At 41.0% G+C, this 27,088-nt stretch overlaps 3 protein-coding genes across 4 annotated transcripts in view; 1 reads left to right on the top strand and 2 right to left on the bottom strand.

The window, feature by feature from the left end:
- Positions 1-577: 577 nt before the first annotated feature.
- On the bottom strand, positions 578-7,709 carry borcs7 (BLOC-1 related complex subunit 7). The gene is made up of 5 exons (XM_030441541.1): positions 7,525-7,709; positions 5,807-5,869; positions 5,488-5,531; positions 5,362-5,382; positions 578-5,239 (listed from the first exon to the last, which is right to left on the bottom strand). The coding sequence occupies exons 1-5, from the start codon at positions 7,654-7,656 to the stop codon at positions 5,188-5,190; spliced, it is 312 nt and encodes a 103-aa protein (XP_030297401.1). The 5' UTR covers positions 7,657-7,709; the 3' UTR covers positions 578-5,187.
- Positions 7,072-27,088, top strand: cyp17a1 (cytochrome P450, family 17, subfamily A, polypeptide 1). Of its 2 annotated transcripts, XM_030441534.1 has the most exons (9): positions 7,072-7,106; positions 12,822-13,081; positions 13,182-13,320; positions 14,195-14,430; positions 14,888-14,974; positions 21,370-21,588; positions 22,015-22,184; positions 22,367-22,470; positions 24,599-27,088. In XM_030441534.1, exons 2-9 carry the CDS (start codon positions 12,842-12,844, stop codon positions 24,874-24,876), a joined length of 1,473 nt encoding a protein of 490 aa, XP_030297394.1. In that variant the 5' UTR covers positions 7,072-7,106; positions 12,822-12,841; the 3' UTR covers positions 24,877-27,088. The 2 variants fall into 2 exon arrangements, with proteins under 2 accessions (XP_030297394.1, XP_030297393.1); XM_030441533.1 differs by lacking the exon at positions 7,072-7,106 and having other exon boundaries at positions 12,424-13,081.
- The window catches only part of rnf166 (ring finger protein 166), a 101,475-nt gene continuing 87,928 nt past the window's right edge, over positions 13,542-27,088 (bottom strand). The window contains exon 7 of the transcript XR_003986901.1: positions 13,542-14,448. The gene's annotated coding sequence lies outside the window, so the exon portion shown is untranslated. The remainder of the gene's footprint in view (positions 14,449-27,088) is intronic.

Raw genomic sequence — 27,088 nt, 5'->3', positions numbered from 1 at the left:
ATGCAGGTCTAAGACTGATGATTGACAGATTATTTTGCAATAGCTCTCTGTGAATCACTGGTGATGTTGTTTATAAAATAAATCAGAGTGGAAAGATAATGAAGAACCATTTTTGGGGTGAATGTCACCATATCTCCTTCAGTATTTAGGAGAGCTGATCTAGCCTAGGAGGACACTCATTCATGCTGCCAAGATGTTGTCTTTGGTAAACTTAATTCCAACAAGCTGCCAGCAGAGGGAGCTGACAGCATGAAACATCTAAACTGCTGTGATAGATACATTTCAATGGTACAGGGTCCTCATGAAACACTAAATGGGGAAATATCAATAGAAAAAATGCTGTCCAACCCTCCATTACAGTTTTTTGCACTTGGGGAATTCTTGACAAAGCACACTGAAGCTGTTGTGATGGCTTGTGCTAAAACTACACCTTAGTCACACTCAATATGGTTACTGCCATGTCTGTACACATTTTTCATTTGAAAAGTTACATTAAAAGGTGTCTCAGTGGATGCTGAGAAAAGTAAACGTAAATGTCAGTCATATCACTAAATGTTTGAACAAAATAAGGAAAAGGAAGTTTTCAGAGTTTAATCGTACAATGCTTATGCATTTAGATAAAAGACAGCTTGCAAGGGAAATAACTATTAGCAGTCAGCACAAAAAAGGTGTTTAGTCTTGGAAGTCCTGTGGAGAAACATTGTGAAAGGCAGATGTGAGGTGTTGCCTGTTGAGATGCTGTCCCTGGACCTGTATCCTCGCAGACCTCGGGGATCTGATAAGACGACGTGCTGTCGTAGGGGAAGAATATTATTTAGACTCAAGGTTTGAGAAAGGGACTGAAAATGACTGTAACTCCCCTCAGCACTGTGTCTGAAACGGGGGAGGGCGACAAACATATTTTCAGTCAATGCGTTAACAGATCGCATTGAATGAACTTGTGCAATTTAAGCAAATTAATATGTGAAACTGAAATGTCACACACAGACACAGCTACAGACTGTACAATGGTCGTCTGACAAGCACAAACGAGAGACATGATTTGTTTCTATATACATGTCTATCGAATTTTGAGCTTCAGTTAGATGTTACACAAACACTTAACATGAAGACTACACAATTAACATCAGATAATACAGTAACAAGCATTAACTAACTGATATTAAACAGCTAACTAATGTCTACTTATCTGCTTATGGTGGTCATATTGACTATGGTGTGTATATACTATATATTTAGTTCATAAAGATTAACATTAGTGAATACATTAATAAGCATTTCCTAACAGTGAAAATTATTATTACTATATTAAGTAACAGTCAACTAATATGTCTAGTAATCATCTACTAATTCTAACTGAGGTTAATTTATATATTTTTTTTCATGAAGCTGCTATCATTATTAGTACAATTTTTTAATAAGCATTTACAATAATAATAATGATAATAATGATAATACAATAATAATCATTCAGTAACTGTAAACAAATGTCTCTTGCTAACATTTATTCAGGGTTTACATAGAAATTAATATACAGCCTTAACAATGGGTAATAAAATGTTTATTGGCACTCATGTCATAAAGTTAACAATTTAACCATCTAATGAAGTGAAAACTATGAGTTTTATAAATAACCACTCCATGGTCTCCATGTTTGCTCGCTCCTTTATCTTCTTGTCCTTCACTTATAGCCTAACCTATACATTATTTAGAATGTTAAACTGTATACGCATTACTATATCCTAAAAATACTGCCCAAATAAACTAAGGGAACACTTTAATCACGCATCAGATCTTGATGAATTCATTATTCAAGTTGAAAACATTGTATAATTTGTTGGGAACAAAATGACGTTACAATGGTCAATGGAAACCAAAATCATAAAACCCATTGGATGGATTCAAAATCATACCGGAAAGCAAAGTAAGATTGAAATCAGTGACGGATCCAACTTGTATGAATTTTATCATGGCAACTCATAATGTGACTCAGGAGTATGTATGGCCCCTGCGTGCCTGTATGCATGCTCCTGATGAGTCCGAGGATGGTGTCCTGGGGGATCTCCTCCCAGACCTGGATCATAGCATCTCTACACAGGGCATCAGGGCGACATCGGATACACCAATACATAATAAACCCAATTGGATTAAGGTCAGGGGAATGAGAGGACCAGTCAATGGCACCAATGCCTTCATCATCCAGGAACTGCCTACACACTCTGGCAACATGAGGCTGGGCATTATCCTGCACTAGGAGGAACCCAGGGCCCATTGCACCAGCGTAAAGTCTGACAATCGCTCGGAGGATTTCATCCTGGTACTTAAGAGCAGTCAGGGTACCGTTGGCTATGACATGGAGGTCTGTGTGACCCTCCAAGGATATATCACCCCAGACTGCCAAACCAGTCATGCTGGATGATGTTACAGGCAGCATAATGTTCAGCATGGCATTACTAGACTATTTCACACCTGTGAATCTGTGAGGAGAACAGGGCACCAGTGGTGAATCTGGCAGTTCTGGTGTTCTCTCACTAATGCCAACTGAGCTGCACGGTGCTCGGCTGTGAGTTCATACTAATCCACTCCCTTCTATGGAGTTGTCTCACTTCTGCTTTTCCATTGCACCTGTTGTCACTTTTATTTGAACCAAAGCACAATCTCTTGTGCTTCCTAAATGGACAGATTGATAGCCCTGAAGTCTAACTGACTTGGTGCTATGCTGTGATCATTAAGTGTTAGCAGTGTATTATAGTGATAGAAATAAAGAAAAATGTGATATAACAACTTCACAAACAATACAAAATAACCACAAAATGTTTTTCTCACAGAAATAACACCTGCAACTTATTACACTAAAATTAAAAACCGAAGAGGACCACTAAAAATGCTGACTCCTTAGGTTGGTCTAACATGAACACCGACAAAACATTTCTGAAAGAGATAACCTTCCAGTTGTAAAATGTTCAATAGTTGTATTATCTTTCAAATTGATAAGAATACAAAGGAGAATTACTAAATGCAGTGCAGCAATGTTTATTTAGCATCTCTATTGGCAGAAATATAAAAATAATATGTTTTCATTACCTCAGAATGAGCCTGTTATATCTACAGAGGGAGCAGGTCTCATCATGTGATATTATCAAAGGTTCCAGAAAGTCTTCTGCACGTGCCCTGTGGTGAGACTGCTTTGTCAGCTGTTCCTGTGATTGGATCCTTCCATTGATTGTAATAACATAAACTGTTAGGTATGTGTAAGTTTATTCGATGCTATCTATGAATAATTGATCAAACATTTTTGACTGGCATAGTTCTTCAAGTGAATACTTTCAGTGTTTCTGTCTGATCTCCAACATGCAACATCCTTAAGCAGTTGTATTATGAATCTCTATGACTACAGACATGGTTCTGCTGACTGGCTGAGTTGCCATGAAAGGCCAGTATGTTCCCTGTATGTGTCCAGTTTGGCACACTGTAAGCTGGCTCATCAGCAGCAGACTACGTATATCCTGCTGTGGAAGCAGCCAGCATTAGGTAACAAGACTCTGCAGCATGGCCTCAGGGACACTGCCAGGGTCAAGCAGCTGTTTGGCCTTCACACTACTGATAAGTTTGTCCCTTTGCTCCTTATCTTGAGTCTGAGCTGCTGATGCAGGAAGGCTTTTTGCTACGAGCCTCAGCCTTATGACTGAATATTCTTTAAATTTACATATATATTATGAGATATTGTAATATACTTTTTAATTTCTTTCTTAATCTTGAATTATTCAATAACCTAAAGGGCCAGTGTGTAGGATTTAGCAGAATTGAGCAGTGTTGTTACAGATTGCAACCAAGTTAGTAACCCGCAGATCACCCTCTTCTATGGTGGTCACTAAAAACACAAAAGCCCATTTCCATACATATCTGGCTAGAACTAGATATGTAAGGAGATACATCTGATCAAATGTACACAAGTGCAATGTACGGAGCTGACGTCACTAAATAGGATTTAAATTTGACACGTGTTTGTACATGTGGGAAGGCTGAGGCCTCCTACACTGTGTGCACTGCTACGAGCTCCATCCTTGAACAACACGAGGGCTACGGACTCTGTGTCCCTGCAAAAACGTTTCCAGATTAATCTTTTTTTATTTAATCAGTGGAAATGAAATCCCTCCTCATTTAATAACTTTTCTTTCGAACCCAAGGTCCAAAAATTAATATACACAATGAAATCCCAACAATTGTCAGAAGTCTTTGTATTTTGAGGACCCTTGCCTTAGGAATGTAAATACCTGTCACATCCAAGCTTTTGATGCAATCTTCACCTGATCCAGTCATTAAAGTGTCGGACTCTAATTCTAGTTACATGCTGGGGCTGAGCAATATATATTGATATTGTTATTATTATTGTATAATTGACTCTATATGATCTTAGATTTTTGATGTCGTTATACCATGATAAAATGTATAAGTGCTGTCTTGTACTGGTTTAAAAGCTGCATTACAGTAACATGATGTCCTTCTCTGAATTTATCAGGCTGTTCTGTGTTCTTACTGTTTTTACTTAGTCATTCTATCCAAATGACTGATAATTATTAATCAAAAATCTCATGGTAATATTTTGTCAAAGTACCAATTGTCACATCTGCAATATTTGCTGTGCTAAAGCATAAACAATATCTGGCATCTAGCCTCTGAACAGATTTCAAATTATCAAAATATATGTTCCAATATGGCCCGAAAAAAAATATATTTTAAGGCTCTTTAGCCCAGTACTAGATTTACATTTAATTCTCGTACACATTCTCTGCCATGTTTGCACTCACACAGTTGTGTTCTGTTTGATTTGACTCACAGGGCGACATTATGAGGAGAAAATATGAAACAAAGTATTTAATAAATTAATGCAGTACAGTTGATCAAAACTTTTTACATAACTCAAGAAAAAACGTCCGATGGTCCTTGCTTTGCAGTGCAATTATTCAACACAGGCACTGTGTTTGATACAGAGGAGAACATCAGTTCCAAAACATTGATGACAGTCCCAACTTCTGCAGCCAGCATTGTGTGGATGAAGTTGAAATATGGCAGATTATTCATGTGGCCTTAATAAAAACACTAAAGACGCTTAACATCCTGCTGAGACAGTGTTGGTTAACACAGGAGCCTCCTGAGGTTGGGGGTCTGACATCCCCTGCTGCTCCCTCACTTGAGCAGGTGTCTCAGCTGGTCCTGCAGGTTTTTAGAGTGCTCCACACTTGAGAATGGAAATGAGGAGTCAGTCAGTGCACACCATCACTCTGTGTTATGGCTTGCTGGGGAACAGTGATGTCAGCTGTTTCCACTAAAGTATAAACAGGATAAGGAGTTTAGACTCACTTTTTCTGGATGGCCTCCTGCCTAAGTGTCAGACAGAGAGAGAGTGTTTCAATATTTGTTTCCAGTTTGAACAAGAGTGAGCAAGTTTCACATATCTGTGCTTATAAACAGATGATTGATACTCACTGGTATTGTAAATGTGTAGTGATAATTGACATTTTCCTCAGACTCTGGAAGACAGGTGATAATGTTAAATCTCACGGACCACACAAACAAGAGCAATTAAATTAAACTCTTATTATGTCTTTTAGTGGTCACAATTGTATTTTAGAGAGCCCCGTATGACGGAATGTATGTCTTTCTTTAAACTCTTGTTTTAAAGGCTGTAGTTTGTAGAGCCATTGTCCCCCTCAGCATTGAATTGTGTTTCCACTTTTTAGTCCTCCCGTAGCAGAACATGTATATGGCTGTATATTCACTGACTGTATATTTTGATACTACTCACATCTTCAGAGTGCAGGATGGCATCCTCCTGGATGACCATATTTCTTGCTGCTTGACCAAGAAGCTGAAAGAGACATGAAACAGTTGTAACAACATGGTGTTTAAAGGTGCGAAATGGAAGAATTTTGGCTTAAAACATTCAAAAATGAACTCAAATTATTTAGAGAATGTGAAGAAATAGCAGGACTGTCATTCTGTTATTGACATTTGTATGTTCTATTTGCAGAAGTAATTTATTGATGTTAGCATGCTAACCAGCTGCAACCTTAAGAGGTGATAGTCCAATACCAACACCAATGCCGTTTTTCCATCACATCTGCCGGCCTGGCTCTACTCAGTTTGAGTGAGTGGGCCAGGATTCACATTACTATCAAACTACCTGATTGAAGGTGTGTCTTACTCTCATACTCTCATCTCTTAAACTCTGCATTTTTGCTTGTCTCTCATATATACGAGCCTCTTTCTATTTTTTTTTTAACCTTTTTATTATATTGTTTATTTTTACTATCATCATTTATAGTTGTAATATTACTGTCCTTTGGCTGCTTTGACACAGAAATGTCCATGTTTGCAGGACAAATACAGGAATTCTGATTCTGTTTCTGATAAAAGTTATACTGAGCCCTGCAGTACTATCGAAGAATCACCACCAACAACGTGGCTTCGCTAATTCAGTTACAAACATGTTTCATTTACTATAACTTCTTCCCAATAAAACCCCCATTATTGGTCATTTAAAAGCCTTTATTAATAAACAGCATTACAGGAAATGTTGTGTTTTCACCAGCAGTAACTAAAAACATCTCCTGAAACAGCTGAAAGTGAATATGATGAAACAGTAAAACACAGCAGATGTCTGAAAGTACAAACAGGACAAGAGAATCAAGAGATTTTGAGAGTTAGCAGCCACAAAAGTATTGAGAGCAGAACAGACAGACTTTTAAAAATATGTTGAGAATCGTGTTTAGGGGAAGATGGGTGCGTGTTATGGGTTGGCTGCAGTTGTAAATTGTCCCTGGTTGGCCCTGCCCTAGAGCAGGTCCATCACTGGTGCAGTTTGGATCAGTATAACTAGTGATGGAACAGCAAATTGGCCAAAAGTGCTGGTGGAAAAAGGGCCCAACACTCCCCTGGTGCTCCTAGTCCTGGCAGAGTCTCCCCAAACCACAACTGGCTGCATGTTAACTGAGCTCATTAGCCATTGGCAGCTACAGTTATCATGTACACTGGTGATATGCTGCCCCCTACTTGTTTGGAGTATAAATTCAACAGTGGCCAACTCTTACAGCACCTTTAAGGCTGTAAGTTACTGTATCACCTTCTAAACTCTGATAGAACGCGTTTAATACCACATGGGACAAAGACAGGCAGCACATTCTGAGAGGCTTGCTGGAAAATGACTTTTCCTGTCAAATTACTAATCAAGTAATCAGCTAATACAACTGTCCGGTGTTGCAACTGGACAGTTCATGTCTATGAAGCAGAAATATTAATTTCATCCGACTGCTACTTCATCTTTAGCATTGCATTCGAGTATGTGTTTAGTCATCATAAACTTAATGCAAACGTTATTTTTTAATTTCATTGTTTATTTTGAAAACAAAACTATGGGGTCTGATAGTGTTTCCGTTTGTACTTAGTGTTAGCTAGCTAGCATCTTTTGATGAAGCTGTCAGTAACAGCTATAATCTGTCGATTAAACCACCAGTGTCGTTTTACCTCCTGACTGCGAGATCCCTTCAGCACTTGGCGGGTCAGTGCGATGACATCCCCGCTACAGGAGCCCACTTTATCGGATAATAAACCTTTGACAGACTGGCCGAAGCGCGGCTGGGACTCAGCTGACGCCATTCTCTGTATTGGCTAGCGACGGTGGCTGGGCAGGGCCAAATCAAAACAGACGACAACGCGTCCACTAGACTGATTATACGAAGTTGTCTCTGACATTCATGACGCGGATGACTTTCCGGCTATGCGCGCTATTTTTTTTTTGCTAAAATAGAATATATATATAAAAAAACAATAGAACAAATAGTTAAACTAAAGAAGTTAACAGTAGATAGAGTAAGAGATCACCATCAATGGGGAAAGACATTCAGAGAGTTTAAAAGAAAGTAAAGTAGTACAAAAACTCTGACACAAGTAACAATCCTGAAATTGTAAAGTTATTGTAAGTAAAATGTAATTAATTAGCTTTCAAAACTATTATATGTGTGTTGTATTTTAAGCATCTGTTCAGGATAGAGCGAATTAAAACTTCTCTTTATATACCTATGGGTAGTTTAAAGGACCATTGTTTAGGATTTATGGGATGAAATGGAAAAAATAATCATTGTTAAGTTTTCATGACTTTATAATGTCTAGAGCTGAGCACGTACTTGGCTGAAACAGGTATCTCATACAGATAATGTACTTTTGTCAAGTTTGTGTGTAGCAACCTCTGATCAATGCACATTCATATCAGGCATAAATAATACATTTAGTCCTGCTCACTTCAAGTTTAAACACCACCCATGTAAGTCCTGCATATTCCTTGCAAGGACAATGACCTATAAGGTCCTTTGGAGTGCAGGGGACACTCCTGACTTATTTCTATGACTCAGTGGTGGCATCAGTCATTTTCTATGGAGTAGTCTGCTGGGGCAGCAGCATCTCAGCAGCAGGTAGGAGTAGACTTGATAAACTTATCAAGGAGGCCAGCTTCATCCTGGGATGCTCTCTTGACCTAATGCAGGTGGTGGGAGAGAGCAGGATGATGGACAAGCTGTCATCACTGCTGGTAAAGGAGTCCCACCCTCTGCAGATCACTATCACACACTGGACAGCTCCTTCAGCGATAGACTGATACACCCCAAGTGTGTGAAGGAGAGGTATCACAGGTCCAAGTGTGTGAAGGAGAGGTATCACAGGTCCAAGTGTGTGAAGGAGAGGTATCACAGGTCCAAGTGTGTGAAGGAGAGGTATCACAGGTCCAAGTGTGTGAAGGAGAGGTATCACAGGTCCAGGTGTGTGAAGGAGAGGTATCACAGGTCCAAGTGTGTGAAGGAGAGGTATCACAGGTCCAAGTGTGTGTAGGAGAGGTATCACAGGTCCAGGTGTGTGAAGGAGAGGTATCACAGGTCCAAGTGTGTGAAGGAGAGGTATCACAGGTCCAAGTGTGTGAAGGAGAGGTATCACAGGTCCAGGTGTGAAGGAGAGGTATCACAGGTCCAGGTGTGAAGGAGAGGTATCACAGGTCCAGGTGTGAAGGAGAGGTATCACAGGTCCAGGTGTGTGAAGGAGAGGTATCACAGGTCCAAGTGTGTGAAGGAGAGGTATCACAGGTCCAAGTGTGTGTAGGAGAGGTACCACAGGTCCAAGTGTGTGAAGGAGAGGTATCACAGGTCCAAGTGTGTGAAGGAGAGGTATCACAGGTCCAAGTGTGTGAAGGAGAGGTATCACAGGTCCAGGTGTGTGAAGGAGAGGTATCACAGGTCCAAGTGTGTGAAGGAGAGGTATCACAGGTCCAAGTGTGTGTAGGAGAGGTATCACAGGTCCAGGTGTGTGAAGGAGAGGTATCACAGGTCCAAGTGTGTGAAGGAGAGGTATCACAGGTCCAGGTGTGAAGGAGAGGTATCACAGGTCCAAGTGTGAAGGAGAGGTATCACAGGTCCAAGTGTGTGAAGAGAGGTATCACAGGTCCAGGTGTGTGAAGGAGAGGTATCACAGGTCCAAGTGTGTGAAGGAGAGGTATCACAGGTCCAGGTGTGTGAAGGAGAGGTATCACAGGTCCAGGTGTGTGAAGGAGAGGTATCACAGGTCCAAGTGTGTGAAGGAGAGGTATCACAGGTCCAGGTGTGTGAAGGAGAGGTATCACAGGTCCAAGTGTGTGTAGGAGAGGTATCACAGGTCCAGGTGTGTGAAGGAGAGGTATCACAGGTCCAAGTGTGTGAAGGAGAGGTATCACAGGTCCAGGTGTGTGAAGGAGAGGTATCACAGGTCCAAGTGTGTGAAGGAGAGGTATCACAGGTCCAAGTGTGTGTAGGAGAGGTATCACAGGTCCAGGTGTGTGAAGGAGAGGTATCACAGGTCCAAGTGTGTGAAGGAGAGGTATCACAGGTCCAAGTGTGTGAAGGAGAGGTATCACAGGTCCAGGTGTGAAGGAGAGGTATCACAGGTCCAGGTGTGAAGGAGAGGTATCACAGGTCCAGGTGTGAAGGAGAGGTATCACAGGTCCAGGTGTGTGAAGGAGAGGTATCACAGGTCCAAGTGTGTGAAGGAGAGGTATCACAGGTCCAAGTGTGTGTAGGAGAGGTACCACAGGTCCAAGTGTGTGAAGGAGAGGTATCACAGGTCCAAGTGTGTGAAGGAGAGGTATCACAGGTCCAAGTGTGTGAAGGAGAGGTATCACAGGTCCAGGTGTGTGAAGGAGAGGTATCACAGGTCCAAGTGTGTGAAGGAGAGGTATCACAGGTCCAAGTGTGTGTAGGAGAGGTATCACAGGTCCAGGTGTGTGAAGGAGAGGTATCACAGGTCCAAGTGTGTGAAGGAGAGGTATCACAGGTCCAGGTGTGAAGGAGAGGTATCACAGGTCCAAGTGTGAAGGAGAGGTATCACAGGTCCAAGTGTGTGAAGGAGAGGTATCACAGGTCCAAGTGTGTGAAGGAGAGGTATCACAGGTCCAGGTGTGTGAAGGAGAGGTATCACAGGTCCAAGTGTGTGAAGGAGAGGTATCACAGGTCCAAGTGTGTGAAGAGAGGTATCACAGGTCCAGGTGTGTGAAGGAGAGGTATCACAGGTCCAAGTGTGTGAAGGAGAGGTATCACAGGTCCAGGTGTGTGAAGGAGAGGTATCACAGGTCCAGGTGTGTGAAGGAGAGGTATCACAGGTCCAAGTGTGTGAAGGAGAGGTATCACAGGTCCAGGTGTGTGAAGGAGAGGTATCACAGGTCCAAGTGTGTGTAGGAGAGGTATCACAGGTCCAGGTGTGTGAAGGAGAGGTATCACAGGTCCAAGTGTGTGAAGGAGAGGTATCACAGGTCCAAGTGTGTGAAGGAGAGGTATCACAGGTCCAGGTGTGTGAAGGAGAGGTATCACAGGTCCAAGTGTGTGAAGGAGAGGTATCACAGGTCCAAGTGTGTGAAGGAGAGGTATCACAGGTCCAAGTGTGTGAAGGAGAGGTATCACAGGTCCAAGTGTGTGAAGGAGAGGTATCACAGGTCCAAGTGTGTGAAGGAGAGGTATCACAGGTCCAAGTGTGTGAAGGAGAGGTATCACAGGTCCAGGTGTGTGAAGGAGAGGTATCACAGGTCCAGGTGTGTGAAGGAGAGGTATCACAGGTCCAGGTGTGTGAAGGAGAGGTATCACAGGTCCAAGTGTGTGAAGGAGAGGTATCACAGGTCCAAGTGTGTGAAGGAGAGGTATCACAGGTCCAGGTGTGTGAAGGAGAGGTATCACAGGTCCAAGTGTGTGAAGGAGAGGTATCACAGGTCCAGGTGTGTGAAGGAGAGGTATCACAGGTCCAAGTGTGTGAAGGAGAGGTATCACAGGTCCAAGTGTGTGAAGGAGAGGTATCACAGGTCCAGGTGTGTGAAGGAGAGGTATCACAGGTCCAAGTGTGTGAAGGAGAGGTACCACAGGTCCAGGTGTGTGAAGGAGAGGTATCACAGGTCCAAGTGTGTGAAGGAGAGGTATCACAGGTCCAGGTGTGTGAAGGAGAGGTATCACAGGTCCAGGTGTGTGAAGGAGAGGTATCACAGGTCCAGGTGTGTGAAGGAGAGGTATCACAGGTCCAGGTGTGTGAAGGAGAGGTATCACAGGTCCAGGTGTGTGAAGGAGAGGTATCACAGGTCCAGGTGTGTGAAGGAGAGGTATCACAGGTCCAAGTGTGTGAAGGAGAGGTACCACAGGTCCAGGTGTGTGAAGGAGAGGTATCACAGGTCCAAGTGTGTGAAGGAGAGGTATCACAGGTCCAGGTGTGTGAAGGAGAGTTATCACAGGTCCAGGTGTGTGAAGGAGAGGTATCACAGGTCCAGGTGTGTGAAGGAGAGGTATCACAGGTCCAGGTGTGAAGGAGAGGTACCACAGGTCCAAGTGTGTGAAGGAGAGGTATCACAGGTCCAAGTGTGTGAAGGAGAGGTATCACAGGTCCAGGTGTGTGAAGGAGAGGTATCACAGGTCCAAGTGTGTGAAGGAGAGGTATCACAGGTCCAGGTGTGTGAAGAAGAGGTATCACAGGTCCAAGTGTGTGAAGAAGAGGTATCACAGGTCCAAGTGTGTGAAGGAGAGGTATCACAGGTCCAGGTGTGTGAAGGAGAGGTATCACAGGTCCAGGTGTGTGAAGGAGAGGTATCACAGGTCCAGGTGTGTGAAGGAGAGGTATCACAGGTCCAGGTGTGTGAAGGAGAGGTATCACAGGTCCAAGTGTGTGAAGGAGAGGTATCACAGGTCCAGGTGTGTGAAGGAGAGGTATCACAGGTCCAGGTGTGTGAAGGAGAGGTATCACAGGTCCAGGTGTGTGAAGGAGAGGTATCACAGGTCCAGGTGTGTGAAGGAGTGCAACCTCATCATGCGACTAAGGCCTACATACTGGTCCCTTAATGTCTATTAATGTATTATATTTTATAATGTGCTGTATTTGCCTTTAAAATATGTGTCTACAGAGTAAGCACTGACAGCTTTAAGAGTTTGAAGCAGGAAATATAATACTCAACCAGAACAAATACCTCAAAAATGTATTTAGTGTAAATGTTGAGTGGATATATTTCATCATGGTTTTCTGCAAGGATACGCTGAATCGAGTGTGGTCTTATCTTGTTTGAATTGGCCCAGCCTTAAATATTCACAGTGAAGGACTTGACATTGAAGGAGGTGCATAAAAGCTTGACTCTGCAGTAGCCCACTGCCTTCCTGCGTAAGCTCCCCTTTGCGATGCTTGGCCTCTTCTGAACCAGACCGCTCTGTCAGGGCCCTCTTCTACAGATATGGCTTTGTTTCTGTGTCTGTGTGTGTTTTTGACTATTGTCCTGGCTTTGTTAGCTCGCCAGTTGAAGCTCAGGATGTCTGCACGTGGCCTTCAGGAGCCTCCATGTCTCCCATCACTGCCCGTGATCGGCAGTTTGCTGAGTCTGCGGAGCCCACACCCTCCTCATGTGCTTTTCAAAGAACTGCAGAAGAAATATGGACAGACGTACTCGCTGATGATGGGTTCCCACTGTGTCATCATCGTCAACCAGCACGCACACGCCAAAGAAGTCCTGCTGAAGAAGGGAAAGATATTTGCAGGAAGGCCCAGAACAGTGGGTACACCTCCTCTTCATTGTCAGTGACTACATTTTCTTAGCAGCTGTTGTCAGTTGTATTTTCTTCTTTTCCATCCCTGTCCTGTGTGTGATGAAGGTAACCACAGATGTTCTCACTAGAGATGGGAAAGACATCGCATTTGGAGACTACAGTCCTACCTGGAGATTCCACCGAAAAATAGTCCATGGAGCACTATGCATGTTTGGGGAGGGCTCTGTCTCCATCGAGAAGATCGGTGAGTACAGTTCACTCTACACTCCTTCGATATCATTCCTCTAAATCAACATGAGGGTTATAGACTTTTTGGGTTGCAGCCTTGACACCTCTCACTAGAGTAAGCTTGCTCTTTAGCGGTATAACCCAAGCAAATAGTTTTGGTTTACTAGTCCAGGTTCTGAGGTATATGTTACTTACATTTCTGTATCACGATATAAAAAAAAGAAAGAAAGAAAATAATGACTTAAACAAAGTAATTTAATAATAAATGGGATGTGTACAGCATGTTCTGTTCCTTTACAATTTGGTTTTACATTTTACTTGAGGTACTTTTGCTTTGTTCTTTTAGTAAAATAAAAGTAGCCAGCATGGACGTACATCTGTGTTAAAAGTAGCATTGGACTATGTACAATTGCGAAACAATACAACAGCCAGTAGCAATCGCTTCCTCCCTCAGGTGTACTCAGGGACTATATAGGGCACCCAGGGTAGTTCCTACCAAAACGAAAAAAAGTCCTGCTTTAGTTTTTCCTGCCCATGGCTGTGCATGAACCACGCCAGATAATGATGTATCTGGTCAGGTTCTGACTTCCCTTACCCTGTCCCTGTGTCATTGGTGGTGAAGATGTAAATATCTCCCAAATGTATGACTGTATTAAGGATTTAGTCAAAATAAAGTACATTCTGTGTTTTCATGGTAATGAAAGAACATATGACCCAGTGCAACAGGGAGATGTGTTTTCACTAGATTTATATAGTATGACAAAGCCAATAAGATATATCAGGCTTTGATACGAACATAATATAAAGTAAAAAATACATTTCAGTGACATTTAAAAAGTGAGCAGTGTTAACATGTCAGTAAGATGGTCTCTCGCCTGTGTCATGCTCAGTCTGTGCCGAGGCTCAGTCTCTGTGCTCCGTCCTGTCTGAGGCAGCAGCTGCTGGGCTGGCCCTGGATCTGTCTCCTGAACTGACTCGGGCCGTCACCAACGTCATCTGCTCACTCTGCTTTAACTCCTCCTACTGTAGAGGAGACCCAGAGTTTGAGACCATGCTGCACTACAGCCAGGGCATTGTAGATACTGTGGCAAAGGACAGCCTGGTGGACATCTTCCCGTGGTTACAGGTAGACCACATGAACACTCTGAACGTAGAAGGAGAGAAACACACAGGAGAGTGTACTAGTCAAAACAGTCACTAGCTATTTAAAGACTAAAACAACATTTTTCCCACAATTCCATTAGATATGTATGTCAAAAGCATCTTGTGTTATGCAACTTTTGTGCTAGAAGACCTACTGCTGAGTAAAATGCAGCACATAGTGTCTTTACAGTATTTATACTGATTTAGTTAGATTTAGATATTTCTTTTAAAAAAACACCTTCAGTGCTGAAACAAGGGTGATATTTAGACTTAATCTGACCATCCTCAATCCACATTATCTAGAGGGATGGGTAAATCAAAAGAGGAGATTGAGAATACAACATATAGTCATAATTATATAAAAAAAACTTTACAAAACATAATACAGTAATTACATATCAAACTGTATATAAGCAGTGTCATCTGTCTCTTTGTCACAGATTTTTCCCAATGCAGACCTGTGTCTTCTAAAAGAGTGTGTTTCAATCAGAGATAAACTTCTACAGAAGGAATATGATAAACACAAGGTACAGTTGGCTTCTTGTTTATTATGTGCTCTGTGCTGTCACTATAGAGGTAAGATGGTTCAAATGAAAGGGTGATAGACTGTAGCATGTAGTGGTCACATCATGTGACGGACTGGGAACAAGAAACTGCCCTGGCATTTTCAGCCACCAGCGGCCCACGGAAGGGGGGTGCAATAGTAAACGTAAATTCCCAAGCTATAAACAACTACACCCCAATACATAAAACACATTAATAAATCATCAGAGCCAGCCGCTCCATAATACAAACGTGTCTTACCGTCACGCAGTCATCCATGTCTACCTCTTCATCCTCCTCTTGCTCATATTCCTCACTGTCTTGTCTTACTCCCTGGTGTGCTGGTGCTAGCAGTATTAGCGCTAGTGTTAGCTGAAGCTGCGCTTGATTTTAAAAACAAATCAGTCGGTTTGCAGCATTTTTCACCGTCAACCAACAGTGCTCTCTGAGATTTCTCTCTTTTTCTCCGCTCCCACCTTGTGTCGCTTGATACCTCGATTCATTTTTTTGCTAGCTTAAACTCAGTCAACTTCCAACTTCCAACCTCCAACTTCCAACAACCACACTCGATTCAGTCTTGAAATTCCCAGAAGGCATTGCTTCATTTTAACTTTTGCAAACAACTATTCAAATAAAAAAATGCAGGTAGATTTGTTTTATTTCAAACCATGCACGTTTTTGAAAATCTGAATAAGACATTTCGCTACAAAACAATGCAGAATGATATAAGTTTGTGACTGTAGAAGGTAACCATGACTGTGATATAGAGACTTGTATGTGGCATGTAAGTAGTGATTAGATCATCAAGTAATTAGTGTGTAGGATTATGAGAAGTTTGGTTTCCCATGGATTATAAATTTTATTGACGCTCGAAATTGCCGGGGCAAACGAGTTTGAGACCACTCTGTGATTTGACTTCCGGCCCAAATGGCACATGAGGGTTGCTGGCCATTTATTCATTCATTTATTCATTTGCGGCCACCTTTTGACGCAGCCGCTCCGCTATTCATTTATTTATTTATTTATTTATTTATTTATTTGTGATGCGGCCGCAGTGGCATTTGCCCACATTGCCCAATGGCCAGTCCGTCCCTGGTCACATGTGCCGACAAAGCTGTAACTTTAATCTCTTAGGAAGGAAATTGATTTGAGTCTCTCAACTCATATAAACATATAACATATAAATACTGGCGCTTTGAGTTTTCCAACTCGTCAAATACTTATGCTTCAGGAGAGTTGGTTGGGCCAGCCTCCACCCCAAGTGTCAGTATTTGATGATTCAGGACTTCATACAAACTTGGACCTCTAATATTTTTGGAAGCTTGTTTTTTCTGAGTTAGGCCAAAGGTTTTTTGAACATGCAAAAAAGACAAACATGCATTTTGGTGTTGTGTAAATGTCAGACAGGCATTCAATTCAACAAATATCTTAAAGCTATATATATATGTGGGTTTGTAATTTTGCAGCTTTTAAGGGAATTTCTCTGAAAATGAACAGTAGCTTATGACATCATCTCAGCTATGTCACTGCTATTGTGTGTCATTAACTGGTTCCAAACTTAAAGGCATAAGCCCAATGTGCAGGATTCTCCTGAAAAAAACAGCAACAACAACGACAATGAACTATAGACTTACTCAAAAGTAATTCATTTTGAATCATCACTTATTACCATGTTTGGGAAGTTTCTGGGTGTCAACTTTTGGCCAGTGGTGTGTAACCCGAGCCAATAAAAGCATGCAAGATATGAACATTTCAGGATATGAAAACACAGCGACCAGGTTATTTCACTTTCCTGTCTCTCTCCTCTGCACTGTCTGTCATAAAGAGTGTCAGGTCTGTGAGTGTGTATGACCGTGGGCTGGGCTGAGCTACACACACACAGACAGGAGCAGGGACGTGCACATGATTATAGAGGGGCAGGGGCTCAAAGTCAGAAAAGGGCGGTATGTGCGCGCCGACATTTTTTTTTAGCCCTTAATAGCACCATATGTAGATTGATTAATGTAAAATTAATAAACAAAGTACTTATAGAAAACTAAACTCTTAAAGGAGAACTTCGGTCAATTTAAACATGCAGCTTCATTGCCTTGACTTGCCAGTACCGAAGACGCAAACACATTTGGTCCAACCATTACAGAGCTCCGTGAACGGAGATTTAGCGTTTACAGCTAACAGCATGGGGTCAGAACTTTAAACTGTGTTTTAAGCGTCTTACCATGCTCCACATCTCACACCAAAAGTTATGCAACATCAGCAGACACCTCACAACACAGCACTGTAGCGTGTATGACTCAAAATGAATAAAAAAGTAGTTAAAACAGTGTGTTTGTGCAAGCAGCTACATACTGGTTTGTTGACATCCGTGTCTTCCGGTAGCTAGACCAAACAAGTCGATCCATCAAGCGTGCGCTTACTCCCTCACTGGCGGAGACCATTTTCGTGTTTCTGTTCATAATGTACATGTCCATGTTACAGCCTGTCATGAGCCATAAGCCTTACAATAGCCTGTTAAGCCTGTTGAGCGCACGCTCGACGGATTGACTAGTTTGGTCTAGCTACCGGAACACACGGATGTCAACAAACCGATATGTAGCTGCTCGCACAAACACACTGTTTTAACTACTTTTTTATTCATTTTGAGTCATACGCGCTACAGTGCTGTGTTGTAAGGTGTCTGCTGATGTTGCATAACTTTTGGTGTGAGATGTGGAGCATGTTAAGACGCTTAAAACACAGTGTAAATTTCTGACCCCATGCTGTTAGCTGTCAATGCTAAATCTCCGTTCACGGAGCTCTATAATGGCTGGACCAAATGTGTTCGCGTCTTCGGTACCGGCAAGTCAAGGGTAGCTTGAGCAATGAAGCTGCATGTTTAAATCGATCGAAGTTCTCCTTTAACTGTGTATCCTGTGTAGCTGTGACTGATTTGTGGCTGCCATTTAATTTGTGTCAACAAATTATTGTCAACATGAGATTATTCACATTATCATAATACTGAAAACATGCAATTCAGCTGTGGTTCTTAAAAAGCAATAAAACACTGGTTTATTATTAGGCTATTTATTGGAGGGCAGGTGCAAACTAAAATACAGGCTACACATCTAAAGATGTGACAAAACCAAGAAATTACTACTGTGACTGTTAGTAGGAACAACAATGTTTACAACAGGAAAGTCACAGTAAACTCAATATTTGGAAGAAGTTTAAGATTTGTGGCAAGATAAACAACCGACACAGACAGCTGTCATATTATTCTTAACTCTCATTAACAAGCAGTTAGCTTAACAAGCACAAATGGGCGCTTTTCTGAAATATGACTCATATTTAAGCACGTTGAACAAGTGGAAGGCGACTTGTTAGCCCTGTAGCGCCGCATTATGTAATAACGTTGCATTATGTAATAATGTAATAAATTTTCACTTCATTATGTAATAACGCCGCATTTCGTAATAATCTGCCACATTTTGTAATAAAATTCTTGAACGCAATATGTAATAAACTTTGCCGCATTATGTAATAAGTTATTACATAATGGGTCAGTTATTACAAAATGCAGGTGTTGCACTTTTTTTTACCAAGAAAATGTAATAAGTTGGTGCATTATGTAATAAAACACCAAATTGGATGTCTTAATTACGAAAAAACATTATACCATCAGAATGACACTGACGTTAAGCATACCAGCATGAATCATAACTACGAATTAATGTTAAAAACTAGTAGGATGTTTTGTTTATCAAATCTAAATCAAATATAACTGAATTCACAGAGAATGTGTTTGAAATCTCATAGAGACAAAAACTGCACTAAATGAGTGTTACTGGCAAGAACATATCGGTTCACTGAAATGACATACACACATGCAATCTGGATTATGATATGCAAATATTATACGTGATAGAAAGCAGACAAAACACGAAAACAAATATCTAACAGAAAAAACTTTATTCCAGCTCCATTGCAATTACTCCATACAACATTGATGTTGAGAGAGAGAGAGAGAGCTTTGGTCCAGAGAAATAGATAGTGAGCAAGCTGTGGGAGATTATAACGAAATGTGGCGTTATTACATAATGAAGTGAAAATGTTGATGCAAAAGATTATTTACACTGTTTTTAGTTGGTTTAGTTTTGATGGTCATTTATTTGTATCCACTATAAGAAAGGACATCAATGTTGCATGGAGTAATTGCAATGGAGCTGGAATAAAGTTTTTTTCTGTTCGATATTTGTTTTTTCGTGTTTTGTCTGCTTTCTATCACGTATAATATTTGAAGTGAAGTGAACGGAATCACTTCATGAACTGATTCGTTCCTTTCTCAGTTTAGTTGAGCTCAGCCGCAAGCATGCTGGCCGGGAGCGGAACTGCCGCGACTCACACAGAGAACTGTGAGGACGTGATTCACGTTTGCGCTGTGATTCGTTCATGATTCGCGAACCTACTGCACACAGAGAACTGTCAATGAGGACGTGATTCTCGTTCAAGTACTGTGCTGAAAGTGGCGCTGTGTCACTCACTCACTCGGGGCGGAGGAGTTGATTCACATTCAGTAACCGTACTGCTAAAATTAGCGCTGTGTTGCTAAAATCCGTGTAGCATCATGTTTTGTGATTGTGTACTATAGTCCGTGAACGCACTGTCCCTCTGTAAGTGAACGTGAACCTCAGGGCTGAATCATGAACTGAATGACGGATCGGGTTCAGTATCTTGCTCAAAGACACTTTGACATGCAACTAGGGGGAGCCGGGATTCGAACTGGTGACCTTCTGATCACTAGACGACCCGCTCTACCCACTGATCCACAGCTGCTCATATTCAGTTATATTTGATTTAGATTTGACAAACGAAACATCCTACTAGTTTTTAAAATTAATTCATATTTATGATTCATGCTGGTATGCTTAAAGTCAATGTCGTTCTGATGGTATAATGTTTTTTTGTAATTAAGACATCCAATTTGGTGTTTTATTACATAATGCACCAACTTATTACATTTTCTTGGTAAAAAAAAAAGTGCAACACCTGCATTTTGTAATAACTGACCCATTATGTAATAACTTATTACATAATGCGGCAAAGTTTATTACATATTGCGTTCAAGAATTTTATTACAAAATGTGGCAGATTATTACGAAATGCGGCGTTATTACATAATGAAGTGAAAATGTATTAAATTATTACATAATGCGACGTTATTACATTATGCGGCGCTACAAGCCCCCACAAGGAAGTTATGTTAATGGTTTATAACTCACAAAGGTTCAAGTCGCTCCACAGTCACGTCTCATCTATGTGCATGGTGGAGTTCTCCATGAGGCAGCGGCTTCTCTCATTCTTAACCCTAACCCTAACCCTCTTCAAAATAAGAGCTTTACATTTCACCCCATTGGAGTTTCGAACAGGGTTCTTAGCGAGGGGCTTTTAATTTGAAAGTAGCGACCGTTCGTAGAGAGAGACAGAGCGGAGCCGCAGCGGACAGAGAAGCGGCTTTAGGCTCAACACACACACACACACTCACACATGACACCATATTACGTACGAAATGCGTACGGTAGATAACCGTGGTGGTTTTTATACCGCCGTTTTTTGACATCCCTTTGTACAACAGGAATTTATTTATTCATTTAAAAAACACACAAAAAGGGCACTTTATAATACGAGGCAAAAAGGGCAGGGGCTCAATCACCACTTGAGTCTTATGTGTGCACGTGCCTGGACAGGAGAGGCAAACAGCAGGCAAGAGGAAGCATGTCACCTCAGCTGCATTCACACACAATTAATCAGGCGGTTTGTGCTCAGGTCTGGGTGTGTTTATTTGTGCTTAAGAATGCATCTCCTGTGAAACAATCAGAAGATAATATTTTACATCTTTGATTCGCTGCTTTGCTCTCCTTAAGGCCACTCCCTCTCTTCATTCACTCTCTAACCCGCTTGACCACTGCTCTCTCTCTCTCTCTCGCGCTCTCTCTCTCTCTCTCTCTCTCTCTCTCTCTCTCTCTCTCTCTCTCTCTCTCTCTCTCTCTCTCTCTCTGTCTCTGTCTGGCTTGTGAAGCCACTGAGGAAGGGAAAACTTTAAGTGGTTTGTTAGACAAATCCTGCATATTATGCCTTTATAAATAAAATACTGTTTTCCAGGACATTTTCTAGAACAATCTTCCTGAAAAGGATTTTATGTATTTAATACCTGTGAAATAAAGTGTTGTGGTTGTCAGGTTTCAAGGGAACCAGTCGAAATGGCGATGGTGACACATTTTTTTACAGCCATGTAATCAACATTCACTTCATAACAATACATTAAACAAATAAATCAATCAATAAATACAGTATTAGCTATCACAATCAAAAACATTTCCACACACTAACACACCACTCCCCTCAGGCAGACTACAGTGACCATGTGCAGAGAGACTTGCTGGATGCTCTGCTGAGGGCCAAGCGCAGTGCTGAGAACAACAACACGGCAGAGATCAGTGCAGAGACCGTGGGCCTCAGTGACGACCACGTCCTCATGACTGTGGGAGATATATTTGGAGCTGGTGTGGAAACAACAACCACTGTGCTCAAATGGGCCATCATGTACCTCATCCACAACCCACAGGTAAGGGATGACTCGAGGTTGCTCTAATCCAACTGTTGTTGTTTTTTTTTTAATCTAACTACAAGGACGCACTAAACAAGTCAAGTTCTTTATTCAACCTTTTCATACCACTTTTGTCGCCAGAATCAGGGGCCACTCTCAGTAGTTAATGTCAGTTCTCACTGCGTATGTCTTGGACAGATTTCTGCAGTAATTGTTCCACTGAGGAAAGAGTAAGACTCAGAGAGCTGTATTGTTTCAACCATGTCAGCCTGATTGACAGATATATCAGCAGTTGTTGTTTTTATTGTCATTGGGAATTCCAATGCCCAGTAACTGAAATCATGTGTAGAAAATACTGATAGAAAAGATAAAAAACGCATGTAAATTGAATTAAAGTATAATCTCCGTATTTCTCAACATAGATATCTGATTGTGTGTGTTCAGATGCAGAGGCGTATCCAGGAGGAGTTGGACAGTAAGGTGGGGATGGACCGGACCCCCCAGCTCAGTGACAGAGGTAGTCTGCCCTACCTGGAGGCCACCATCAGGGAGGTGTTGAGGATCCGCCCGGTGGCCCCTCTGCTAATCCCTCATGTGGCCCTCAGTGACACCAGGTACACTCAACACTGCCATGAAACTCAGTCAGAACCATTACCTACCATCCATCTAGTCCACCATGTTTGGAATACGTGTTTCATGCACAGAGAAGAATTAAGTATTTATTAAATAATAATCATTAAATATGAGAGATCACTGTTCCTATAACCTCCCCTTTTGTGCTTCTGCTTCTTTGTAGCATTGGAGATTTCACAGTGAAGAAAGGAACTCGAGTCATCATCAACCTCTGGTCTCTGCACCATGACGAGAACGAATGGAAAAACCCTGAGCACTTTGACCCTGGTGAGGAGAACCTTTCTGTCCAGTGTGCCATTGTAGCTTGGAAAATGATGAAGTCTAACCGTTAGAGTACTCTAATTACTTTTCGTGTAACGTGTGACGTAACGCGTTAGTTTCATGTGTCAAGCAATCAGTAACTTCGTTATTTTTTTAAAAAGTAATCCGTTATTTTAAGAATTTCTCCGGATAAGGAAAGGAAAATCCCGACTGCAGCCTGCTTTTTGTCAGACAGTACTGTGCCACCTGCGGATGTGTCAGCGGAGGTGCAGCGCTGTGCTGCGTCTGTGCCCTGCTGCTGACCTACGTTACCTGTGTGTGTGTGTGAGAGTGTGAGTGAGTGTTTTCGAACCCCCTGGCAAGATGGCAGAGAGGACAGCTTTTGCATCGTGGAAGTACGCACATTATTTTCAATTCGCCAGCAAAATGGACAAGAACAACATAACGGTAAAATACACACTGCGTTGGTGAAAAGCTTCTGTCGACCGCAAAAAATCACGACTTCTCGGTGCATTTAAAGGAGGCTGTGTGTGTGTCAGTTATGTTGCAGCATGTGCGAGGCGCTGCAAACGGCTTTTAATTTTTGGTAACGCATGAGTACTCTAACGCGTTACTTTTATTCACAGGTAACGCTGTAACGTAACTGATTACTTTTAATTGATGGTAACGTTGTAACCTAATTAACTACTTTCCAAAGTAACTTTCCAAAGAATGTTGTCTTATTGAATGTTTTAAATTGATATTTGTTATTTTTATTTTTTATCCAATGTTTTTTTCGGATGTCCCTCTGTAAAGTGTCCTTGAGTGTCCTGAAAGGCGCTTTGTAAATAAAATGTATTATTATTATTATTATTACCCAACACTACACAGGAAATAATGGAATAAAGTTACTCTTTTGTGGGCCATGTCGATTGACGATGTAAGTACGTATGGCAAGCAAGAGGATGTAAACCATGGTTAATATTCAGTACCTTGCAGAGTTGAGAGCGAGAGGCACAAGAACACCAACAATCCTGCTTGCTGTGTAAATATACGGGGCGGTCCAATGGTTCCAAAGCTAGGGGACTCACATGCACTAACATTCACAAGCGGCCAGACTGGCAATCCAAAACAAAAATGTCATCATCACTGTCAAAATGGTGACAACTGAGCTCCTTCATCTTGTGGTTAGTAGTCTGGGGTTGTCAAGTCAGGTGAATAGGGTGGATGACAGTGCTGACTTGTAATTTTCAATTACCTGAATCAGAAATACGACAAAAGTCATACCTTTCACATGTTCATGCATAATCACTCAGAGAGATGAATGTGCATGGAGCAGGAGCTGTCCTCCTGCCTTAGGCCATGAACTTATCAGTCTTGTCAAAGGATTTTAAGGGGGATTTCTGGGTAGAAATTGAATACAGTATAATATTCATGATGATGTTTTCATTAGTTACTTAAAAGTAAGAACCACTGTATATTTATTAACTTGAAATCAGCCTTTTACATCTACAGAGGGAGCAGGTCCACTTCTTTTTTAGCGGCAGATGGACAAAGGCTTTAGTCCATTGCAATCTTCGACCTCACCACCAGCTGCCACTAAATCTACACACTGGACCTTAAGGTGTCATTATGAAGCGAATGCAAGCTGGGGAAAAGGATGATTTTTGAACAGAACTCAGTAAAGAACAGGAATAGGATTAATGGTGATACAAAGACATAAGCAATATCTGGTTACTGCGCTGTTATAAATGAATTAAAATAGAAACAGAAAATACTTTATGCTATCTTTTGTTTTCAAAAAGGGTACCTTAAAAAACTAACAACATATCACATTCAAAACAGGACATACAAAACTCAGCATAAAAAAAACAATAGTGACATTAAATAGAACATCTTGTGTTGCATTCATGTGTGAATCAGAAAAGGAAAGAAAGGCTGAGGTAGAAAGCTTGCTTAAAAAGTGTCTGGCCTTACTGATTGAGATATTTGATGAAATCAGGGACAAACTATTTTCTATGGGTGCTTGTCTTTGCAAAGGGACTCACCTTTGCCCTAAGGTCTGCATTGATATCTGCACTAATGTTAGTTTCATTGGAGGCTTGTTGTTATGCTTGTGTATGTTGATTCCCATTCCTGTGCTCTTCCTCTGCAGGTCGGTTTTTGAACAGTGAAGGCACAGGACTGATCATCCCATCATCCAGTTACTTGCCTTTTGGTGCTGGGGTCAGGGTGTGTCTGGGTGAGGCCTTGGCCAAGATGGAGCTCTTCCTTCTCCTGTCCTGGATCCTCCAGTGCTTCACACTCTCTGTCCCAACAGGGGACTCACTGCCCAGTCTGGAGGGCAAGTTTGGTGTGGTCCTCCAGCCAGTCAAGTACAAGGTGAACGCCGTGCCCAGACCGGGCTGGGAGAGGAAGTGCCAGGGATTGTGAGGTCAGCAATGCTTGTCAGCACTGGCTCTCAGCTGTGAGACCTTTCCTTCCATCATGTGGGTGGATCATCAAGCAGTTAACTGGACATATCATAACATCTCTTTGTATGCATTTATTACTATTTCTTGGCAGTAACATGAAATCTTTACCAACAGTTCTGAACAACATTTATAAATAAAAGTGTGGGTCTAGTATAAAGTATCTGACAAGTTCTGTCTGCTGCCATGGAATACTTTATTGAAAAAGCTGAGGCTAGACAATGGACTACATACCATTAGTCAGATTACTTTGAAATGTAGTCAGTTACCGAATACAACTTGCACAGCAGTTTTCAAATAACAATATAATCCACAATGACAACAGATGTTATTTTATCTTTATTCTTTTGGATAACCTCAAAATCAAACATTGAACAAACTTCCTCAGGTCACAACATACACTGGAGGGTTGTGAGATGATTAATGGAAAGAAGAAAACAAAGTTCTGCCACATTTACATCCAGTTTTTATCCTTTCCTTTTCTGTGAAACATTGAATCGTTGACATCTTTGATGTTTTACTGTAGAATACATGTCTTTTTAGTGGATCTACAAAAAACTCAACAGTAGTAGACACGCTTTTGTAAGATCACTAGCTAGTTTAACTGCTTCCTTTTTTATTATAAACTGTGTATTTTGTTTTATAAGCTTATAAGCATTTTTTATGTAAATTCTAAATCTAAAAAGTAATAGTTCCTTCCACAAGATAAATGTAGTCTAGTAAAATGTATTAATTAATAGTATATATATAGAGTAAATAATCAAGTGATGCAGAAGCATCTCAAACTTTACTTGAGTAAATTAACTCACTTACTTTCCACAACTGGCTATCACGATGGATCTGGGAGATGCTGGTATTCATTGGTTTTATGAGAATCTTCGACATGTTTTACACCTTATAAAACATGTGAGCTTGGATACTTTATATAGTAGAAATACTTAAGTAAGTACCTCAATATTGTATTACACATTATTTAAGAAAATATACTTAGTTACATTCCACCACTGTATAATAGCTTATGTGGCACAGTCATTATAATGCCACAGCAGTAATTCTATCAGTACAACAACAGAGTCATGTGATACTCACACAACCCACTAGTCTGGCATTGCACTGCAATAACACTGTTGGAGTTATTATGAACAGCAGCTGTACAGTTGCTGAGGAGTCAGAGAGGGTTGTCCAATAATCGGAAGGTCACTTCTGTTATCAGTCTGTCAATGCGACATATATTGTAAAGCACTTTGAATGGTCAGTAGACTGGATAAAGTCTATATACTTCATTTCAAATACCAAACAATATGATCAAAATGAATATAGCAGAACCAGAGATATCACCTTACTTTTCAAAACCTTCACAAAATTGAAATACAGTTTTGAAGTACTTTTACTTTAGTTTTTCTCCTACTTTATACTTCCACTCATTTTAGATGCAAATACTACCCATTTTACTCTATACATTTATGATAACTTACTAGTAGATAAGATACTAGTTACTTTGCAGATAACATGCCGCATCAGAGCAAAAGTAGTGCATTTCTAAATCAATTTATTTCAGAAAAATGCTGAATATTGGATCTCATAGTCAGTCAGGTTAATAATTGGTCGACCCATTGTTGTCATTTAAATTGGGGACAGCACTTTTTGATACTTGCCAATTTTCTATCCATCTATCTTTCATTTTCTCAATTCATACTTGTTAAGAATAGTTTAAAAATAGCTTGCAACAAGAAAAAACAACAACTGAAATGAAGAAGATTTTCATGTGCCATTATGAAATTGTTTCCCCACCATATCCACTCTTATCTAACTCTCCACTTTACAATGTAAAATCACCCTCTCATTTTCGCAGATAACATTTTTTTAGATACTTTTCCTATTAGTACCAGCCTATTTGTATGTGTGAGGGTCATTTTAGTAATAGTTTAACACAAAATCTTTACTTTTACATGTATGACTTTCGTGGCCTTTTTAAAACCCTAGTTGTAGAGTCCATTTCCAGTCTATGAAAGTCAACTTTGTGTAGTGAATGAGGCTTCATATACAGTCTGATGCTAATCTTAATACAAACTACATGCAAAATTACTTTCTGTGCAGCCCACACTATGTCTCCCATCACGTTTTGCTGTTGATTTCACATTTAGTCTTGACAAATATAACCAGCAAACTGCAAA

This window comes from Sparus aurata, chromosome 15 (genome assembly GCF_900880675.1).
Source record: "Sparus aurata chromosome 15, fSpaAur1.1, whole genome shotgun sequence".
Lineage (NCBI taxonomy): Eukaryota > Metazoa > Chordata > Actinopteri > Spariformes > Sparidae > Sparus > Sparus aurata.
This window is presented reverse-complemented; position numbering and strand designations above follow the sequence as displayed.